Source organism: Myotis davidii, unplaced genomic scaffold (assembly GCF_000327345.1).
Source record: "Myotis davidii unplaced genomic scaffold, ASM32734v1 scaffold79, whole genome shotgun sequence".
NCBI classification, from domain to species: domain Eukaryota; kingdom Metazoa; phylum Chordata; class Mammalia; order Chiroptera; family Vespertilionidae; genus Myotis; species Myotis davidii.
This window is the reverse complement of record NW_006294339.1, coordinates 8,843,661-8,864,677: the sequence shown is the minus strand read 5'-3', so window position 1 is coordinate 8,864,677 and position 21,017 is coordinate 8,843,661. Positions and strand designations below refer to the sequence as shown.

The following is a 21,017-nucleotide window of genomic DNA, read 5'->3' as shown; positions in this document are numbered from 1 at the left end:
GGAGTGTCATTCAGCAGTTCTTGGTTTACAAAGGTCGTTGTGATGCAAGGCCCAGGGGAAGAACCAAGCAAATATTCTTCCTGGAAGATGGTGGGGGTTGGAGAAAGGGGAAGAATGATGTTGTTCGCAGGGTGGGGTGAAGAGAATTTGGTACATCTTTAGACTTTGACAGGAAAGAATATTTGGGAAGAGGCCAACTGAGAGATACAGCATGGCCCTCGCTGAATGGTAATGATGTGACAAATAGCGACAGTCAGAGTTATCCAGATACCAGAGAGAACAACTGGCAGAGAGTAAAATCATTACAAGACGTGCAATTACACCTCTCACTGCTTCATTATCACTATATTTCATAATATTTGTCTGGAAAGACACACAAAACCTACCAGGTTAAATTAATCTTAATGCTCAATTTTAGTTTTATTCTAATTAAACAATTTCAATTTAATTAATGCGAGCACAGAAATTAGTCAAAATTACAAATGTAAATGCTGAACTTTAAATCAAAGGTCCTCCCTACGCCCTGACTCCTGTAGAAGTACTTTAAAGTGTTTGCCTGTGAAAGTAGATGGGAATTTTAACCTTTGCCTGCATTGTGAAGGACAGAAGTTAGAAAAATGTGCAGCCTAATGTTACCTCGGAGCATAGACAGAAGACCTGGTTTAATCCTTCCCCCCTCACTCCCCACATTCACACAATATTGCACGCAGTCTATGAAGATAAAATCTGCAAGGTGCACTTTTGCCTGACATGCTTTTGTTCCTCAAGATTCCAATGCGTTTGGGTCAGTCTAATGGATATTAGCCTTCTATAAAATACCCTTGTAAAATAGGAACCACACGCCCATTTCCTAAGCCACATATTAAACTCTCAGTCCTTCCCTTCTGGGTGTCCAGCATTCTGCTTCTCATCCCTGTTTTGCCTCTCATTAGCTGTGTGGCCACACATGTCATTTCACCTCCTTGGGCTTTGGCTCTTTTATTTGGAGATGCTGCTTTATAAAAATGATACACTTTTTTAATCTCAAAACACAAAGTCCCATCTGAAAAATGAAGGGGGCTGGAGTGGATAATCTTTAAAGAAATGAACAGCTCAAGTATTTGGTATTTTTATAACTTTGAAAAAATACTGACATCTTAAAATGGATTTGAAAATGGCATGGGGTATATGTGTCTGAGTCACCCTATAAAGACATTTAAATAGCTGTCTTCTCTCTTAATAAAAATCCAAAGTAGATGGACTCCAGAGATCAAAAACTGTGAAGAAGAAAAGGACCTGGCAAGTGAATTCCCCCCCTAAAAATATAAAAGTGTATGTGTCTGTGAAATAATACTATAATAAAAGAGATGTTCATTTTCTTTTTGTTTTTAAAAACTTGTATTGGTGAATCATACTTAATAACAGGTCTGTGGTGTCATAGATTCTTAGTCAGGAATGTGGTATGCAATGTAAGTTTCTATTTTATCGCTCTCATCCATAAAATAGCCACAAACCCTTTTCCCACAAGAAGCTTTTACCCATGATTCTCCATCTTGACTTGTTCCCAATTGTATATGAGAATTATTTGATAGCAATCAATTTACTATCGCTGTTTGGGGACATTATAGGAGAACAGCAGAGTAATTTAACAATATAGTTGATTAGTGTAATAATCATAATTAAATTTTGTAATGATAGTGGGATTCCCCTTACCTTGGCTAATGACCATGGCAATCCATTTTTTGACTGCCAGTGGCAGGAATGGTTTTTGAAATATTAACTTCTGCCCCATGGGAATGACACTTAGCCCATCACATTTAATTTTTGACCTTCACTGAACAGCATGATCCTAATCCCTTGATTTTATAATCTTAACTAGGAAACATTAAAATATGGATTGACTCCAGTTGGCAGGAATCTTTATGTTCTTTTCACTAAAAAAGCTATAAATCCAATGGCTGACCTTTTATTTCCAGGTCACAAATGACACCCACTCACTTTTGTCCGTTCACGTAGGATTTATGTTAGGGTCTACAGGTATGAGCTTTGAAAGTTGAACTTTAATGAAATGTCTTCCAAAGATGTGCATTTAACCAAAAATTTTCCACAAAAAAATTGGCGATGGCCTTTTAAAAAGGGGACATATGTAATACTTTCAATAATAAAGATTAAAAAACAAACACCCAGCTGTTATATCCTCAAGTTCATTGCTAGCCTCAACAAAAATCTATCTTTCACCCGTAGTAAGTTTCTTCTAATAGCATTGTTTTTCTAAGTCGACAAGTAGGCTTGTTGGGAATGATACTAGTGCCTTAGTTCCCCAATTTAGATTTCTCAACTGAAAGATTTCTGAAATGTTCTCTCTGCCATCACCACAATTTATCCATCTCCAGTTAAAAAAAAAAAATGTCCTGTGTCTTTTTTCACAGAATCAATTGTATTGATGGGAGGCGCTCTGTGTTGTCAATCAGGGGAATGTGATTTGATGGGACCCCAAAGCGGTGAGATGAGGGACAGAATATCAAACTGGCTCAGGTCCACACCATCTGAGTGAGATCAATGATTCCCATAATACACTTCCTGTTGTGCAGCACCCGAACTGTCACAATTAATAATGTAGCAGGAGCTGATTAACTTAAGTAAAGTGCTCTCTGCTGTGTAAACACATAAAGATCTATGAGGCAGAAAAGGGGGGGCAGAAAAGAACCAAACGTCATTTTTATTTTTCATGTGGACACGTTCTCACTTTCCATTCTTCTCTTGTAACAATTACTGTACCAGCCACTCTGAGTCAATAAATCGATCTGGGTCTTGATGCAGCAGCAAAGCAGACTGATCTGATACACCATTATCTGCGGTGGAGAGTGGGGGTGGGGGCTGGGGTGCATTCGGGGCGGGGAGGGGGACAGAGGGCAAAGGGGAGAAGTCGGCAAAGGCAAGTCTGCGTTGCTCTAGATAGGTCACCCATGCCCTGCCTGGAGCTCCTCTAAAGATAGATGCATATGTGGCGTGCACACGCGTGTGTGTGTGTGTGTGTGAGAGGAGTGTGTGTGTGTGTGTGTGTGTGTGTGTATGCGCTTGCGCATGAGTGCAGGTGTGTTGGGAAGGGATAGAGATAAAGAAACCTTCAACTCAGTAAAGGATACAGCCTAAGTAATACCGTATGCACCACTTATTTCAAGTCCCTGCGGTATTTCAGTCACTCACACCAATCTGCAATTCAATGAGGATCACCACCCCATTAGAACTAATCATGTCAGCTGTGTATCTGACAAAATAAACATTTGGAAACTGTGCTCCTAGGTTCCTAACTTGTTTTTGCACTGGGATTTTTTTCTTTTCTCCCTCATCCAGCATAAAGTTTAATAGTTTTTTAATATGAAATTATAACATACAGAGAAACTCTCCGCATGCATTCCTCAGCGTATTTTTCCTCACAACCAGAAAATGCAGCTGTTCCCTGAGCTTTAACTTGCTCCTTGGGAGTATGCTAAGTATGTTCTTAATAAATAAATATCATTCCACTAGCTAATGAGTGAATTAATGGCACAATTTATGGAAAACGGACGAGGGAGGATGTGGGGAGAGGAGACTCAGCTCAGGGGAAAAATTACCAGATCACCTCTGGGGTTCTTGCCATATTAACATTTCTGTTTCTACTGGCAATCACATGTCCACAGTCCTAACGATGAATGAGCTGCATCCTGCCTTCACTCTGGTGCTTACAGAGGTTCTGTTCTAAAGGGTGAAAAGCAGCAGGACACATCGGCTTTCCATGGGGCAGGGTAGGGTGTTGGGGGCTTTACATGCTCACCATGTTGAATTTTCGTAACACTCTAAGTGGAATGCAGAAATTAATTTATAATTTTGTAACTGTGACATCCAAAGATCAGAAAAGCTAAAATTTGCCCCAAGGTCACTGTACTGGTCTGCTCGGGTTGCCAAAACAAACACTATAAAGTGGGAGGCTTAAACAACAGAAATTTATTTTCTCACAGTTCTGGAGGCTGGGCAGCCCAGGATCAAGATTCTAGCTAGGACCTAAGGGTCCTCCTCCTGGCTAACAGACACTGCTTTCTCCCTGAGTCCTCACAAGGCAGAGAGTGAGCAAGCTCTCTGAAGTCTCTGCTTCTAAAGGCACCCATCCCATTTTGAGGGCCCACCCTCATCTAAACTTAATTGCTTTCCCAAGGCTCCATCTCCAAATACCATCGCATTTGGAGCTTTGAGGGTCAGGGTTTCATTTCAGTATATGGATTTGGTAGAGGTGACGGAGGAGGCAGAATTCAGTACAGAGTGGTCATGAACTTAGATAAATCAAAATTAGGTCTGCCTGGCCCCAAAGCTTATGTTCTCTCTTCTGCATTATACTGCCCAGGAGAGATGGGTGTCTCATGACAAAAGGTCTTAATGCTACTACCACCTGTAAAATCCTGTGCCTAATTAGTGTCCAACCAAGCTAGGTTAAGGTTTCTTCACACATAGAGAGCCCACTCTGCCCTTCACCTGCTCTCCATTCCACAGAATGAAGTCCAAATGCAATACGTTGTATAAAGTATAAATGTATTCATGACTAACCCTAACTTAGCCTCATTATTCAACATCCTCTGTCATTTACTTGTCCTAATAGACGTACCAAACAGGGTAGAGTTCTCTAAACACATAGTGCTATTCCTCTGCATGGTCTGTTCTCCTTCCCTGGAATGGAATGTTCTACCTACCCAGTATATTTGTCACCTTCAAAACCAGCTTATCAGGAGCTCATGTGTCATCACCTCAAGAAGTCTTCCATGATTCCCTGCTTCTCCCCAGAGTAATTTACCTGCTCTCTGTACTGCTTGCAGATTATACATATTTCAATTTTTTCACTTGCCCTATCTTATTATAATTTGTACGTTTCTCCCCAGAAGTCTGTAATAAGCAATATAGGGATTGGATACATATATCGATAGTTCCCCGTCTGGCCTAGTGTGGTGCCAGGAACGTAGTAGGTGCTCAGTAAATTCTGGTTTCTTTCTCCTCCCTCAGGTCAATCACAGAGCTGACAAGTCAGGGGGATGAGCCAGGAATCAAGGTATTCTGACTACTAGTTCGGTGCTCCTTTCCTCTACCAAGATGTGCAGGTCCCTACTAATGTGAGTTCCCTTACTGGACCTTGTACTGTCTTTCCACACCTACCTTACTCCCCAAACACATATGGCCAGGAATCCATGGAAGGAGGACTGTACTTGAGAGAGGCAGCTGTGTGACATGAGGACTGGCCTGTAGTTTCCCCAACTACTCAAGGCAGTGGAGACGCTTGGCATATCCAGCCTTGGAAGGCAGCCCTGGGTGCTTCCCACATGGCTGAGGCAGTGCTCTGCGGCCCGAGGGCACCCTGTGCTGTGGATATTTGTGCCTGGGCTGCAGCTCCATTATCCCAACACATTCAGACTCTGGGGAGGTCGGGTGTCAGGGTGAGGCATGCAGGGCCAGGACAGCCTGTCCCAACCCAATGAACCCAGTGTCCCAGCTCTAACACAGGGATCCAGCTTATCAGGAGCCCATGTGATTCATTAGTTAATGTGTAAAGCATTTGGAAAGTGAAAAGCCAATTAGAAGTGCTAAGTTATTTCATCTCAGCTGTAAAGAAAGAAATGTGAAGCCTGAGGAAAAATTCTCATGCAAATATTCTAGGGAGGCGTGTGTTGTGGAATTTAACGCAATGAATAGGCCCCGTTGAAAGGCTATATCCCAAAAAGGAGGCCACGGCTGAAAGAATGTGCCTTTATCCTCAATAAACAAACAGAAAGGTAAACAAGGGGTGTGAGAAAAGTGAACGGGAAGAATCATGAAAACCTCACATTGAACAATAGGCTCTGGCCTTGAAACTGTTAGTAGAGCCTTCAAGGTCTTAGACTCATTAGGAGGCCTGGGAAAGCCTGTGTCTGAAAGGGACCTCTCCTACCTAACATGACGGGGTCTTGGTTAGAAAGGGAAGCAAACCCCTCAGGTCTGGAACTTTCACAGGCAGGGGCTTGATGGAGAGTGGGGCCTTCTCTCCTCAGAGTTCACACTGCAGGGCCAGTCAGCTCATTTTCCTGTTCTCTGAACTCTGTTGACTCAAGCTCAGCAATACCAGGCTCTTTTCTTTTGCAAAGGAAGCATCTGGTTCCAACTCATAAAAGAGAAACCCAGAACCTATTGCTGACTGTGTGATAAGCACCTGGGAGGGCACCCGGAGGGCACCATTTCGCAGGGCTCCCCGCAGTTACAGAGGCCTTTCCGTCCTCCAGCTCAGCCTTCTCGGAGGCCGGGTTTTCCAGGAGAGCGCGGACCCAGCCTCCTGGGAGCTGGTCTGCACACAAAACTCCAGCACTTCTGCCCAAAGCCTGGACTCAAACAGAGGGCCGAAATGAGATGATCACTACAGCACTCATACACACAGCACAGGTGTCTCCTGGACACATAGGGAGCAAGTGTGGAAGAAAGGATCTGTAAGGAAACAAGCAGCAAGAGATAAAAGGAGCCAAAACAAAAGGAGTCAAGTGTAACAAAAGGCATTGAGAAGTGCATGGACCTGATTGGGGAGTGGGATAAAAGGGAACATTCGCACATGGTAAACAGTCTACCCACTGTCTATTGCCCCTTCTTTCTTGGGGGCAGTTTTGTTTAGGGAGGACAATGTGAGCAGTTTTAGGCAATGAGACCCTAAATAGAAGTTTGCTAAAAGGAAACAGGGAAGGAGCATGGCAGGGTCTTTATTCCCTAATATAAGAGGAATAATGGGGAATGATAATGGGTATGATGCCTGGAGCTGCAGCAGCCTTCTGTCAGTCAGTGGTACCAAGCATGCAGATACAAGGTTGGTAGAGCAGACTATGAGAAAGAGCATGGGCTCCTGCTGACATCATGTAGCAGCCAAAACACTGCCAACAACCACTCACGGACAGATTTGTTACGTGAAAAAGTAACCTGATTGGCTTGAGCCATACTTAATTGGCTTTTCTTATACAGGTAGATACTATCATTGCCTTCATTTCATAGATGAGGAAATGGAATTTTTTAATTTTTAAAATATATTTTTATTGATATTAGAGAGGAAGGGAGAGGGAGAGAGAGACAGAAACATCAATGATGAGAGAGAATTATGGATGGGCTGCCTCCTGCAGACCCCCTACTGGAGATCCAGCCTGAAACCCGGCATGTGCCCTGATCAGGAACTGAACCTTGACCTTCTGGTTCACAGGTTGCCACTCAACCACTGAGCAACACTGGCCAGGCAGGAAACTGAATTTTAAAGGTAACATGTCCAAGATCATTCAGATAAATGGCATCGCTAGGATGTGAAAACAGGTCTTCCTACTCTCTGACTCATGCATGACATTTTCTTTGTTCCCCCAAAGAAATCAGATCATAAATAACAAGTACATTTCCCTTAGTATCCTGAAACTTCTATTGATCAGAGTGTTATTATCAAGACCCAGCTAAGGACTGGAAGTTCTGAAGGCAATTCTGGAGTTGATACTATGGCTTTCTGACTACATTGCAAGGCTCTTATCAAACTCTGATCTAATTCTTTTTAACTCTATACCAATTCACCACTTCTTTTTCAACCTTTCCCCCCAACTTCATTTTCTGTCCCACTTTTCCCACAATCAGAAGGGCTAATTTCATGGACACCAGATTTTTAGTTTTTTCCTTTCTTCCTCCATGAAATCTAAAATTTTCTGTGAAATCTCCTTATTTTCCACTTCTCTACTGCCACTGATCTTATTTTAACAGAGTCATGGACCACTTAATGATGGGGAGAAATAAGAAATGCACCATTAGATGATTCTGTCCTGGTGTGAACATTACAGAGTACACTTACACAAACCTGGATGACATAGCCTAGTACACACCTAGGCTATATGGTACATCACCATTGCATATGTAGTCCGTTGTTGACTGAAACATCGTCACTTAGCACATGACTGCACTGGAAAGCCAGCAAGAAGAAATCAGTATTTATCAAGCACCTATTGTGTGCCAGATTCCATTTAGGCACCTTAATTCTTCCAACAGTCATCAATTTGTTTCAACTAAGAAACTTCCCCAAATTTCTTTGGAGCAAGGCAAAAAACAAACCAAAAGGCTAAAACCCAACTAAAACGTGGTTAAAGATGACAGGATTACTGAAGTATTAAGAACTGAGAGAAAAATAACTGATGCTCTAACTTTGTCCAGAAGTAAATTTTGTGGCTGAGGACTTCTAAAACATGCTGCCAAATTAAAACTCGAAAGACAAAGGTCTGTTTATTGAAGAATTTATTTTAAGAGTGTCTCATAGCCTGTCAGTGAGTCAGCTGCCAAGTATATGTGAAGAGAATGTGTCAAGAAATTATAGGCTGGTGTGGGAGCTGGGAGCACTGCTGCCCACAGGAGTTTGGAGGGAGGGGAAGCAGATTGTGTGAGTAACTCATCTCACGAGGTGTTGCTTACTCTTCACCACTGATGACTGGAGCTGAGAACATAGAGAAAAAAATGACCCGGCCTCGCCTTTCCCTTCAGATTCTGGGGGATACATTCACTTGCTGCCAGTCCTTAGATCCTCAGAGATTTTGTTTCTCCTTGGGAAGTCTCTGCTTCCATGGGGAAACAATTTAGCTTAAGGGGAGAATGGTATATGGGGAAGAACCAACATGACCAAGTTAATTAGGCTTTGGGGGTACCTCTAGGGCAGATGTTCAATGGAGGAATCCGTGAGGTTATGACCTTGCAGCAGGGCAGGGTGAACCTAATTTGCTAGATGACTGCTTTAGATCTGGCATTTGGCTGGTAGGTTCTGCCCATATCCACACAGCTGCACACAGGACATGCTGGGAGGCTCGCCCAAGTCCTTCCAGACAGGGTGCATGCCGGGTAGTGTGGGCTCTGGAATCAGCTGTGGGTTTGTGTCCTGGCTCTACTGACTCCTGGCTGTGTGGTACTGGGGAAATCACTTCCTTCTTTAAACCTCAGTTTTTAAATCTGTAGAATGGGGAAAATAATAGTAATAATATCTCTTCCTACCTCAAAGGGTTGTTCTTAAGATCAAATGAAAAAAATACTCTGTAATCTAGGAAAATACTATTTAAATATGAGTTTAGTTATTAACCAAACAAGAAAAGCTATCATTTAAGTGTTTAATAGATGTCAAGCATTTCCTTTCTTTACATTAACAGAATTTAAGACTCAAAACAACCATAGGAGGTATAATAAACCAGGCTATGGAAAAACTGAATTACAAAAACAACAACAACCAAGGAAACTTCGTCTATGTGATGAAATAAAGCTCTGACCAAGATCTGGGGGAAAAAAAAAAGCTCACAATTTCAGCTGCTCTGCTATCGCGTCTCTGGGTGAGGTTAGCTGTTCTCACAGATGCAGACTAATATCATTAGTGAAGGTCTTTTTCCCAGGCAGGATGAGAGAATGAGCTCAGTCTTGATTTTACAGATGCATGAACTAACAGGCAACTGGGGCAGGTCTTCCGAAGAACCAAGCAAAGCAGGACCCAATTTCTAGGCTTCTAATTCCTTGATGTAAGAGGATGAGTTAATCATAGACCACCTTAAAGAGAAAATGGTCAGCCACTTTTCACTGTAAGCAATTAAGGATGCAGATAGTATTTGGGAAAGGAAAGTTTCAGAGACAGACTGGTTCAAATCCTGGCCACCTCTTTACCATGGGACAAGTGTACTCCTCTCTCCTTGTCTGTCAATTAGGGTTAAAACCACCAACCTTGAGGGCTCTGAGTCACAGAACCTGGCACAGATGGGTGCTTAACACAGAGTACTGGTCTGACCAACTTACTTTTTTCAAAGTCAGGAGTAAATGGAGTTTTATTTGCCATTTCCCTCTGGTGTTGGGAGTTTTCAGCTGTATGGGCTTGGAACTAAATTGCTCAAGTGCAGGTCTAACTAGAAGGGGAGGACACATTTCCCCGCCCGCCTCTATGGAAATCTGAGTTTCTTGCCTTTGCAAACTTCAGCTGCTTCTTGAACCACTATGTGGTACCTAACCTCCTACAGGCAGGCAGTTCAGGTCAGGGTGGGGAGGAGGCAGGGAATGGCTTCAGCTAATTCAAATGCAACCTCAAGTGAGCTTATTCAGTGCCCTGGGTGAGGACATTACACCAGGAGGGGGTGTTTCTTGGAAATGAGTGGTGAAGGAGCTGCTGGCTGATACACCAGCAGCAGGAAAGGATTCTGATTTATCTGCTTGGTCCAGAGAAGACAGGACTCAATATATCTCTCTTTGTAGGATGGGCTAAAGCCTTGTCTACCAGCTCATGGGTAAACTGGCAAAAATTAAAAAGGTAAAGTGTATAAGAACCAAGACCATATCATGAGACCAAAGTTAGACAAGAACAGAAAACTGATCTAGCCTTTTCTTCCCTTTCTACTCTCAGGAAAGTTCTACCCAACTCTCATTATTGTAACTGGTATCATGCTCATTATTACTGTTATCATTGCCACTACTCTAGATCAGTTTCCTCTACTAGACTTTGAACAACTTGAGGAGAACTGTTTTTCCCTGCATTGGGTAGGTTTTGGGAATATAGTGAGTGAGGAAAGGGACTTGGGAAGAGCTCTGCAGATTGCCTATGTCTTGGTCTCTCAGGCAGAGCTTCAGGAACACGACACACAGAATGGCAACGCACTGAAATGTCTCCATATACGCCACCGTCCCGTGTACCTTGTGCACCCCAACCAAAGGCAGAGAACGGGCGCCACACCCATTCCTGAGCTCTAGGTCAGCTGGTTCGCCACACAGTGAAGTGTGGGCTTGTGCCTACATTTGTAAATTTCATGACGCAAAGGCAGTCACACTGCTTGCAAGTCAGGCAGCTAAATGATTTATTAAGCAAAGGTTACAGCACCTGTGCCTTTTTGTCAACAAATCAGGCCCATGCCATGCCAAGCGATTCTTCTAATAACCCAAATGGTAATTTGGTTTTAAATAGCATTTCAGATACCATGATTCTGTTGATGCAGAACAGTGATAGATTTGGGTGGCAGGAAAGAAATGCCTGTTTTTAATATTGTTTGCACTCATTTTTCATTTTAAAGAATTAGTCCTCGTTGAAGTTCTGCAGGTTAAGCATTTTATTTGAGCATTTGATTAAACTAGAACCTGAATCAAAATGAGTTCTTTGCTCAGTCCTTCTGTGTGGGAATTGGTATTCCTATTTATTACCTGATGATGAAATATTAACATTTTTTCCCTCTAAATAAATGTCTCCTCTTAATGGCTCTTGTTTTCAGGGATCAGATTAAATTATGAGATGCAATTGAAATGGTCATTGGCTTTCTGCTGTTTGAAATGATGGCATGTTCTCTATTATATCATTCAGTGGGCGTGCAGGGGACGCGGATAGTGTCCAAAGTGAAGCAAATGCTTGATGCCCCAGAGACTTTCTCTCTGCTAATATCAACTGTCATGGGACAATACTGGGAAGTGAGATTTGGGGTGGGATCAGTGGTTATGGTATCTCAGACTTGATGGGTGTTTTTGAGGTAGTGGTGAGGTGGCCACCCCCCATGTTAATGATGAGTTACCAAATGGAGAGGGAGGAGGAAAATGAGAGACAAATAATGATAGTAGCCGAGGTAGCAGACGAGCGAGGCGGAAGCATGGGATAGATAACTTGGCAGGGATATTCGAACAGAGCCGAATGCTGGGGTGAGATACACAATGCAATTGGAATGCATTTTGAAAGAAAACTACCTCAAGGCAAGGCTAAAGAGAAGGCAATTCTGTCTCTGTGAAGGGAGGAATTCTCTGGAGAAAAAAATAGACTGGAAGGGAAGGAGGAGGAAAAATGGCTTTCAATACCAATCATTACAGATGATGAATAGGTGCAATAAAAGCCAATATTCAATTTTTTTCCAATTTACATGGAAAGAAGGCCATAATATATTGTTAAGGGGAAGAAACAGCAGGTTACCAAACAGTGTATGTAATATGATCTCATTTTTGCAATGTATTTGTTGCATAGAAACAGTCTGGATGAATTTATACAGCAATGTTAACAGTAGGACTACAAGTGATTTTTATTATTTTTCCCATCTGTATTTTCCCACAATTAACATGTATCATGACTGTAATAAGGAAAAGTCATTATTTTAAAGCTTCCTTATGAATCATTTAGATTCACCAATAAATGCTGACTACCCACTATGTGCCGGGCATGAGAATTACTGCTCCCAGAGAGGTCAGCACACTATTACAGTGGATCCTGTTGGTAAACAGTCCACTTTTCTAGGCTGTTTTACAGAATTTTAGACTCTTAAGAGGTGAAAGGGCTGTTGGAACTTGTTTAATGATTACGTTTTTTAAAATTCACCATCTTAACCATTTTCAAGTGTACAGTTCCATGGTATTCAGTACATTCACAATGTCGTGCAACCATTACCACCACCCATCTCTTGAATTGTTTCATCTTGCAAACCTGAAACTTTGTACCATTAAACAATAACTCTTCATTTGACCCTTCCCCTGGCTCTGGCAGCCACTATTTTACTTTCTGTGTCTTTTAATTCCTCACATAAGTGGAATCATACAGTATTTGTCCTCTTGTAACTGGTTTGTTACAGGCATAATGCCTTCAAGGTTCATCCATGTTATAGCATATTGCAGAGTTTCCTTCCTTTTAAAGGCAGAATAATATGCATTATACCATTTTGAAATGATAGCTACACAATAAAATGTATATGCCAGATTTTATCCATTTATCTGTCAATGGACACTTGGGTTGTTTCCACCTTTTGGCTATTGTAAATAATGGTGCTAAGAACCTGGTGTACAAGTATCTTTTTGAGAGCATGCTCTCAGTTATTTTGGGTTTATACTAATGATTAAATTTTAATACAATCTCAAATTTAAAAGCAGGGAATGTGCCAGAAGTATTCCTGAAAGTTGAGCATGAGTTTCTGAATATCAGGGCAAGGTGCTCACCAGCTCATGAGGTAGTGCAGTACAGTGGTTAGAAGGCATAGGCCTTGGGAAAACCAACAATCTCTTTAGAACTCAGTTTCTAACTCTATAAAGTAGAGATAATTATATCTATCGTGTTGAGTGGCTTTTGTAAAGGTTAGTTAGATAATTTACCTAACATACTTAGTCAATAAAATGAGTAAATTTAAGCTATCTATTAAAAGATTCTTTTTTTGTAAAGAAAGGTCTTATAATAAACTGATAACTGTGTAATTAAAATATCTATGCATACAAGCTCTATCTGCTAAAAAAAAAAAAAAAAAAAAAAAAAAAGCAGAGACCATACCTAATCCACCTTTTATAGGTTAATGCTTCAGACTTTGGGAAGATTTCCACTGCGAACTGGTCTTTGGGAGAAAGAAAGGCCATTTTATTTTACATTTGTTTATGGATTTATGTGCAGGATATCGCTTCTGCATTTGTAAAGTTCAAGTATCTGCTTGGTGACTCTTCACTTTTTAGTTCTCCAAAGACAGAAAGCAAAATTCTGTTTTCCCAGAAAATTTTTCCTGTAATTCAATTAATACAAATTTCATGCCTTATTAACAAAAGGGTCAATACAGAAAAAAATACAAGCTTGCCTAGAAAATTACTAATCTGCAGGCCATGTTCAAATTATATCTTTAAAAATTGTTGTTAAAAAACCCAACACAAAACAAAAAACCCTCCTGGCTGGTGTTGCTCAGTGGTTGAGCATCAACCTATGAACCAGAGGTCAAAGTTCAATTCCTGGACATGGCACATGCCTGGGTTTTGGGCTCAATGCCCAGTAGGGGGTATGCAGGAGGCAGCCAATCAAAGATTTTCTCTCATCATTGATGTTTCTATCTCTCCTTCCCTCCCTCTTCTTCTCTGAAATCAGTAAATTCTTTTAAAAAAATCCCTTTTCTGAACAAATGTCTTTTCAAAAAGCAGCTTTTAAAAAAAAGTATGTCATTATTTTTACTATCTATATCTATACATGTCTAACACTTTAAATGATTCCAGAATGTGGTTCTTTCTTTTTTAAGAAGAGTTAATATATACTCCAGAAAATTAAAATATTTAGAGCACATAATTTTTACTTCAGGACATATATATCTCTATACCTCTATATCTATATCTCTCTATATATATTTACAGAAAAAATACAACTTCCATCAGCACAGTTTCTCATAAGATAAGTGGGGATGGCTTTCTTGCAGCCAAATGTGGCAGGTGTCACTGTTATTGAGAGAGAGAGAGAGAGAGAGAGAGAGAGAGAGAGAGAGAGAGAGAGAGCATTTAAGCTGCTATCCCTATGATGCCAAATATTTAACAGAAACCAAGAAGTTCAGTTCCAGATGCCAATATTGGGTCTACATGACATCATTCATCCAGATGCGTGAAAAATCTGGATTTTTAAGAATTGAATTTTTGTGGTCAACAACATGGAGACCCAGTTTATGGGTTAAATAAGGCATCTGTGAAACAAAGCCATGTTGCAATGTAACACATTTTGATGTTAGACAAACACAGTGAATGGAATACAGTATTATTTCAGTGCTGTGAATCACCGCTTCTTTAAAAAAAAAAACAACCACTACGTAACATGCACATAGGACATTTCCAAACTGCATTTTTGAGGTTTTTGATGAAGTAACCTGAGCATACTAGGGCTTTGAGAAAAGAAATCATCCATTATTACAGCCACTGTCCCCAGTTCTCCCCTCCCATTGAACTTGAACGTGTGAACCCAAAGTATAAAATGAAACATTCTATTTTAATGCATTCGAGGTAATTATTCAAATTCACCAGTTAAATATTTGAAGGTATGGGAAAGTAAGCAATAAACTTGAACAGTTTTATGGGAGGGACTGAATAGGCCTTATAATCCCAGATGCCATGTACCGGCCTGTTTCAGGAGAAACAGCAGAAGTGGGAAATTCAAGAGTTAACCTTCTCTCCTTCTCGCTCCCCCCTCCTCCCAGCTGCCTCCTCTGAGGCTGTACTTTCTGTGACCCTGCTTCAGTGCAGGGAAGGCTTCAGATGCAACGCAGTTTAACCCGCGCTGTCGACACAGCAATAAAGTAAAACCCTTTATGGAGAGAGCACATGAACCCAGCAAATGTAGCCCATTCACAAGCACCTGGTCAGAGTCTGACAAACAAAGATGAGCAGTTATAAATCTGGCATCTGGAGATTACACACCCAGGCATATATATGCACAAAACATCCTGGAGAAACATTTTTCAACCACCATGCTGAGAACCTCATAGAGAAAATATTTTCTTTATGTCAATTATGATAATATATGGTCACATTCCAATTAGGAAATCAGAGAGGAGTTTCTTTCAAAAGTTGACTCTCATTCTATTTCACAAACCTCTGAATAGCTATCTCTACAGCCACTACCTTGTACTACAAAAGTCTTTCATGGTTTCTCAATTAGCAGCAGCCATTTCAAAACTTTAAGAGATTGCTTCTCCTTGACCTAAACTAGCACAAAACACAACTTTCTAGTGAAAAATAAGCTCTAGATGTCCTGGCATACTCTTTTCTCAATCACCTACCTCAATATAAGACATTAAACCCACCTCCATCCCCTCCCACCCTTCTGCACCTTACTCCCAGTACCAGTGTAGCCAGGAACAAACATCGGTTATTTTCTGCACCAACACCAGCAACTTAATAGGGCGCATAAACCCTTTATTTTAGAAAGTTTGCCAGGTTCCTGGGGACCCTATAATGAATACAGAAGAGTGGCTGGTCCCCCCATTCCTAGCATGCTCTCTAATGTCGCTGGCAGCCAGAGTTTATATTACAGGTTTGGTAGGGAACTATTGTCTCCTTGCATGTAGAGACAGACCCCTAGCAGAGGAGACACACTAGCTAGCACTAGGGAATCTTTCTTGCCGTAGTCAAAGCAGTTCTGGTCCAGAAGCCCTTCTCTTCTGCTCCCTCAATACAAGAAGCAAAAATTGTAGGCACTTTTCCACGATTTCTGAGAACACATGGAAATGTGGCTGAAGGACCAGGACCGGAGAGGAGGTTGGGAGGAAAGGGGACCAAACAGGGGCTGGGAAATGCAGCCTGTTGTGCGGAAAGACAAGTTACAATGCACCTGATGAATAAAACAAGCTGCACCACATACAGAAAAGATGAGAGCGGCCCACCTGTGTCTGTTGAGGGATATTTACAAAGCTTGGATCCCGTGGTCCAACACTGACGAATCGGTTTGCGGGGGAGGTGCTGGGTGTCGAGTAGGCTGTGAAGGAAGGGACACATGCGTTCAGGAAGCAGCACGAGATTGCACACAAACAACACCAAAACACACAGTCTCCCAGCCGACGCAGCTGATAACGAGGAAATGTGCAAACACTGTAGCTAGCGAAGGGATCTGGCTAGCAAGGGCATTTTAGACAGTCAAAAAGGGAAGGGGTGTTGGCTTCCAAAGACTGTTGGAATAAAACGATGTCAAATTGGTGCTCAGATGAGCTTTTTTCCTTCTATCATACAAATTAGAACATGCAGGACATTTGCAAAGTATACTTTCTGAGTTCAATACAAGCTCTGAGGTCAGAAAGAGATACCCTAGTTTGTAGAGCACAGGGAGAAAGAAATTAGGAAGGGCAGGAAAGCAGTTCATTTTACAATCTTGTTTTTCACACTATACACTCCAAAAAAAAAAAAAATCATGAAGTGTTCCATGCCTCTAATAGCTAAATATCGAAGAGGAGTCTTTACAGAATGAATTAATGGGTCCCCAGAAAGGATGTTAGAACAAGCTGTTTTTATAGGCCCAGAAGAGAACCTAGAATCTTTCTGATGCCCAAAATGTGCTTGAAATATTAACATTTGCAGTCTTCCAGTCCTAGAACCCTTCCATTCTGGCACAAACTCTAAGATGTCACACTGGAACCCCAGACCCTACACTTCAGTTTACTATTATTTTCAAGTGTCTGGAAACTTTGTTGTTGGTTTTTATATTTAAGAACTTCACTCTACTTTACTGCGGAAGAAATTCAGTGGCTTTGGTGTTTCATTGGCTCATAAATCCAAATGTACATTTTTTTTCGGTGTCCTACACTTCCTTCTTTATAAATCCAAGGATTTATTCACACACTTTCTTTGTACTAGAATTTTCACAAAGACCATTGCTTAATTTCAAATTTCTTAAACATTACTTGTAAAAGGCCTAAGTTTTTTTGGATTGTCTCTAAACACACATCATCTGAAAGATCAAAAAGATCTACAATTTTAAAAACACAGATAATTGAGGGAATAATACCAAATTCCTTTCCCAGATTTGTTTTTCCTTACTCATATCATCATCTGCTTCTCTTACTTTGATTTTCTGTTTTACTGAAAACTGTGTAGACTCCTTGTTTCTCTGGGTAAACACATCTAGGAATAAAATTCCCACCAATCTGGCCCAAGTCCTGTTGGTCATTTCTGGGAAGAGCGAAGTCGCCCACTCAGATCTGGGATGGTCATGTGGTGTGGCTGTGTCAAACCAGCACCGAATAGAGGATGAACATGAGGTTCCTCTGATGCCTGCCAATCAGAAAATGTTTGCTCTAGTAGTGTTTGTGTTAGAAGGAGTGCTTCAGTAATAGCTTTCTATCCAACGACCTAAATGTATGATGATGTACTGTCTAGCAATGTGAATCTATTGATTTCCTCCGGGGCCCATCCTATGTCAGACCAACTTCAACAGATTTAGAAAAAACTTCTGCATTTAGCCATTCAGTAAATACCTCTCACTCACTAGTATGGGGGAAATTTCTATTTTTCAAAGCTCAGTAAAATACTCTTTATTAATTGCTTCATTTAGTCTATTGCTTTGATATGCTTGATATACTTTAATAAGTCTCGATGGCAAATTTTATATTGAAAATGATGGACTATAATTACTTGGTAGTGAATTTACCTGCTCCTACGGCACAAAGAGAACATGGGAGAGATAAGGGAGAAAGTTAGTAGATGAAATGACCTATTAACCCTGTTAGTGGTTAGGGGGGGAAAGTGTTCTTTCACATGTGAACAGGTAGGTAGGTTGAGAAGAAACAAAAAGGCATGAAGAAATGCTAAGGTGGTTAATGACAGATGCTGAAACATGAGTGCTTAGTTTGATGGTCCTAGGACAGTGATGGCGAACCTACGAACTCATTTTTTTGGTTGATATTTCTTTGTTAAATGGCATTTAAATATATAAAATAAAGATAAAAAATATAAGTCTTTGTTTTACCATGGTTGCAAATATCAAAAGCTTTCTATATGTGACACGGCACCAGAGTTAAATTAGGGTTTTTCAAAATGCTGGCACGCCGAGCTCAAAAGGTTCGCCATCACTGTCCTAGGAGAACTGTGTACACAGACCTGCACAGGTCATCACAGACAAGTAGCAGGATTTCCTATGACATTTTTACCACATTGGTGACATCAGAACCAAGCATGCTGAAAGGTCTCTCTCTCTCTCTCTCTCTCTCTCTCTCTCTCTCTCTCTGAAGATAGCTCTCTATTGAACATAGTGAATTTACTAAAACTGGAAAGGCTTGTATTGTAGCCCTTTCTCTATTTTTGTCTGACCTAAATGTTGGCATTTGAAAGAAGGTTTAGCATACAAATAATTTAGCCACTCAAAATTACTGTGAGGCTGACAATAGTATATTTTCCTTTCTTCAAGCAGGAGACAAAACTTGCAGTCGTGTTTCAAAACACCTCAGAAGGCTTTTAATGCTCTCATAGTTACTCAAACTGCTCCAAAGTTTATTCTGGTTTTTAAAAAAGAGAGCACTGGTGAGAGAAGTGGTGATGGGATTGCATCTTTTAAAAAAGTATATTACCACAACAAAAATCTGTGAATCACTGAGTACTCAAGTTATCAGATGGAACAAATGGTGCCCAGGGAAATTTATTCTATAGAAAGCTATGTTCTGGGGAAAATCAAGGACACAGGAAAAACAAAGGAAGGAAGAAAGAAATTCTGACTCATCTTCCATTATTGTAGCTACAACAGGCAGAGTGTTCACTATTACAGGATGTAGTTCCATAAATGATATAAGTTGCATCTGAGTTTCCCAAAGGATCAGTGGAATAAGAGAAGTTCTAGTGCTAAACAAAAACTTCAATTGAAACTTTTTATTAAAACAACCACTTATACCATCATGAATCAATTGTACATGCACAGCTAAGAGCTTTCAACATGAATATAAAGTCAAGTAAAGGGGGCAGTGTGGTAATTAGTTATATACAACTGTGATTATGCTATTATATCACATTCATAGTTTTATTAATTATAATCCTTGTCTTATTTACAACAGCAATAATCAAATGCTACAGGAAGAGCTTCAGGAAATCAGGAAATCCAGAAAATAATTTTCTGGGAGGATTACTGCAGGCATTTTTTTAGGATTCTGGAGGAAAGATTCAAGGCATTTGAAGATTTTCTAATAAAGTCACGAGGGAAATCAATTTGCCTCTATAACCTCATTATAAAGGTCCTCATGGCAACCATACCTATTAGAAATCAAATTATTGATTACTTGCTACTTCTGAAACAAAATGCTTATTGTTGTTTTCTCAGCAGCCATTTTACCTATAGGAGCAATATCACCATGGACCATTTTCTTGACGTTATGGAAGAACATTCCTATAAGAATCTCCCACCAGCTTTTATTTGCACAGATCTGAGCATATTTTTCCTCTCTCTAATGCATTTCTTCACATTATCCTTGAGTCTTAGTTTGGCCTAAACCACAATGGTAAATATCAAGATTCCAAACCAGAATTTGATCCACATGAAGAAAACCCCGCCTTCTGTGTTACCCACTTATATGTATTGCTAATTCTATATATAATCCTTCATGTAGGCCAGTGATTTTCATCTGGTGTGTCACAAAAATTTTTTTTTTTTTTTTTTTTTTTTTTTTTTTTTAAAAAAAAGTTTTTTTTAAAACCTGGCACAGGAAAGCAGTGACATTCTACATGAGCCAAAATAACAAAAACAATATGTAATTATATATGTGTTTTCCGATGGTCTTAGGCGACCCCTGTGAAAGGGTCATTTGACCCCCAAAGGGGTCCCGACCCCCAGGTTGAGAACCGCTGCCTTATTGTCAAACAGAAAAATGACAACAGCCAACACAACAATTGCCATCTGTTGTGAATGAATCAAAATAATAACTTTTTTGGGTCAGATTGGCAAAAAATATATTTTCTGGTGTGCCACAGAATCTTAGTAATTAGTTTATGTGTGTCATGAGATAAAAAAGGTTGAAAATCGCTGACTTGGCAGTACAAGTCCTGGTTAGTATGATCTGGGGGAATGGTTCAAGAACAGTTCTTCCTTTATAAGCAATAGTTTTACAGGACTTCTGAGAGTGCTGGAATCTATCTCTAGGGGGTTGTAAAGAGGGCAGGGAGAGTGGCAATGCTCACCCACTAGCTCTGCTCTTTCTCTCTCCCTCTCTTTCTCCTTATCTCTCTCTCTCTCACTAGGTCTGTGCCAGGCCCTCTACTGAGCATGATGGCAGATGTGAAGGGGAGTAAGAGAAACTGCTTTCCTCAAAATGTTGGAGTCTAACGGGGAGATATGAGTACAGAAAATGAAAATAGGAGGACCCAAAAGTAATATAAATAAAAGTCTGTGGAATGTTAAAGGACGGAAAAGTAACACCTGGCAGGAGAACAGCAAAAGCTTTACAGAGAAGATGGAGATGGCTTCAGAGACAGGCTGGAAAAGAGGCGTTGGCTGACAGGTTCGGATGGATTAGCGGTCACAGAGGAAGCAGCACAAGCAAAGGACAAGAGGTGGGAATCGGAGGTATCAATCGTGGAGGGAAAGGCAAAAAGAGGAGACGTTGTGAATTACATTTTGCCATGCGGTAAGGGAAGATAACAATTTAAGGATCAGAGACCTGTTTGAACATGGAGGGTGGAAAAGTCTTTTGAATTTATTTTTCTTTTAAGAGAAGAAATAATTTCTAGAATAACCAAAAACACAAATTTTCATTCTAAACACCCTACGACAACTAGTCGTCTTACTACTCTAAACCTTTTCCTTTTATATCTAA

The 21,017-nt window shown here is 40.6% G+C and overlaps 1 protein-coding gene across 1 annotated transcript in view; it reads right to left on the bottom strand.

The window, feature by feature from the left end:
- The window catches only part of LOC102756406 (nuclear factor 1 A-type), a 79,936-nt gene that overhangs the window by 24,228 nt on the left and 34,691 nt on the right, over positions 1-21,017 (bottom strand). The window contains exon 5 of the mRNA XM_006768380.2: positions 16,116-16,207. Within this exon, the coding sequence (XP_006768443.1) occupies positions 16,116-16,207 (92 nt within the window). The remainder of the gene's footprint in view (positions 1-16,115; positions 16,208-21,017) is intronic.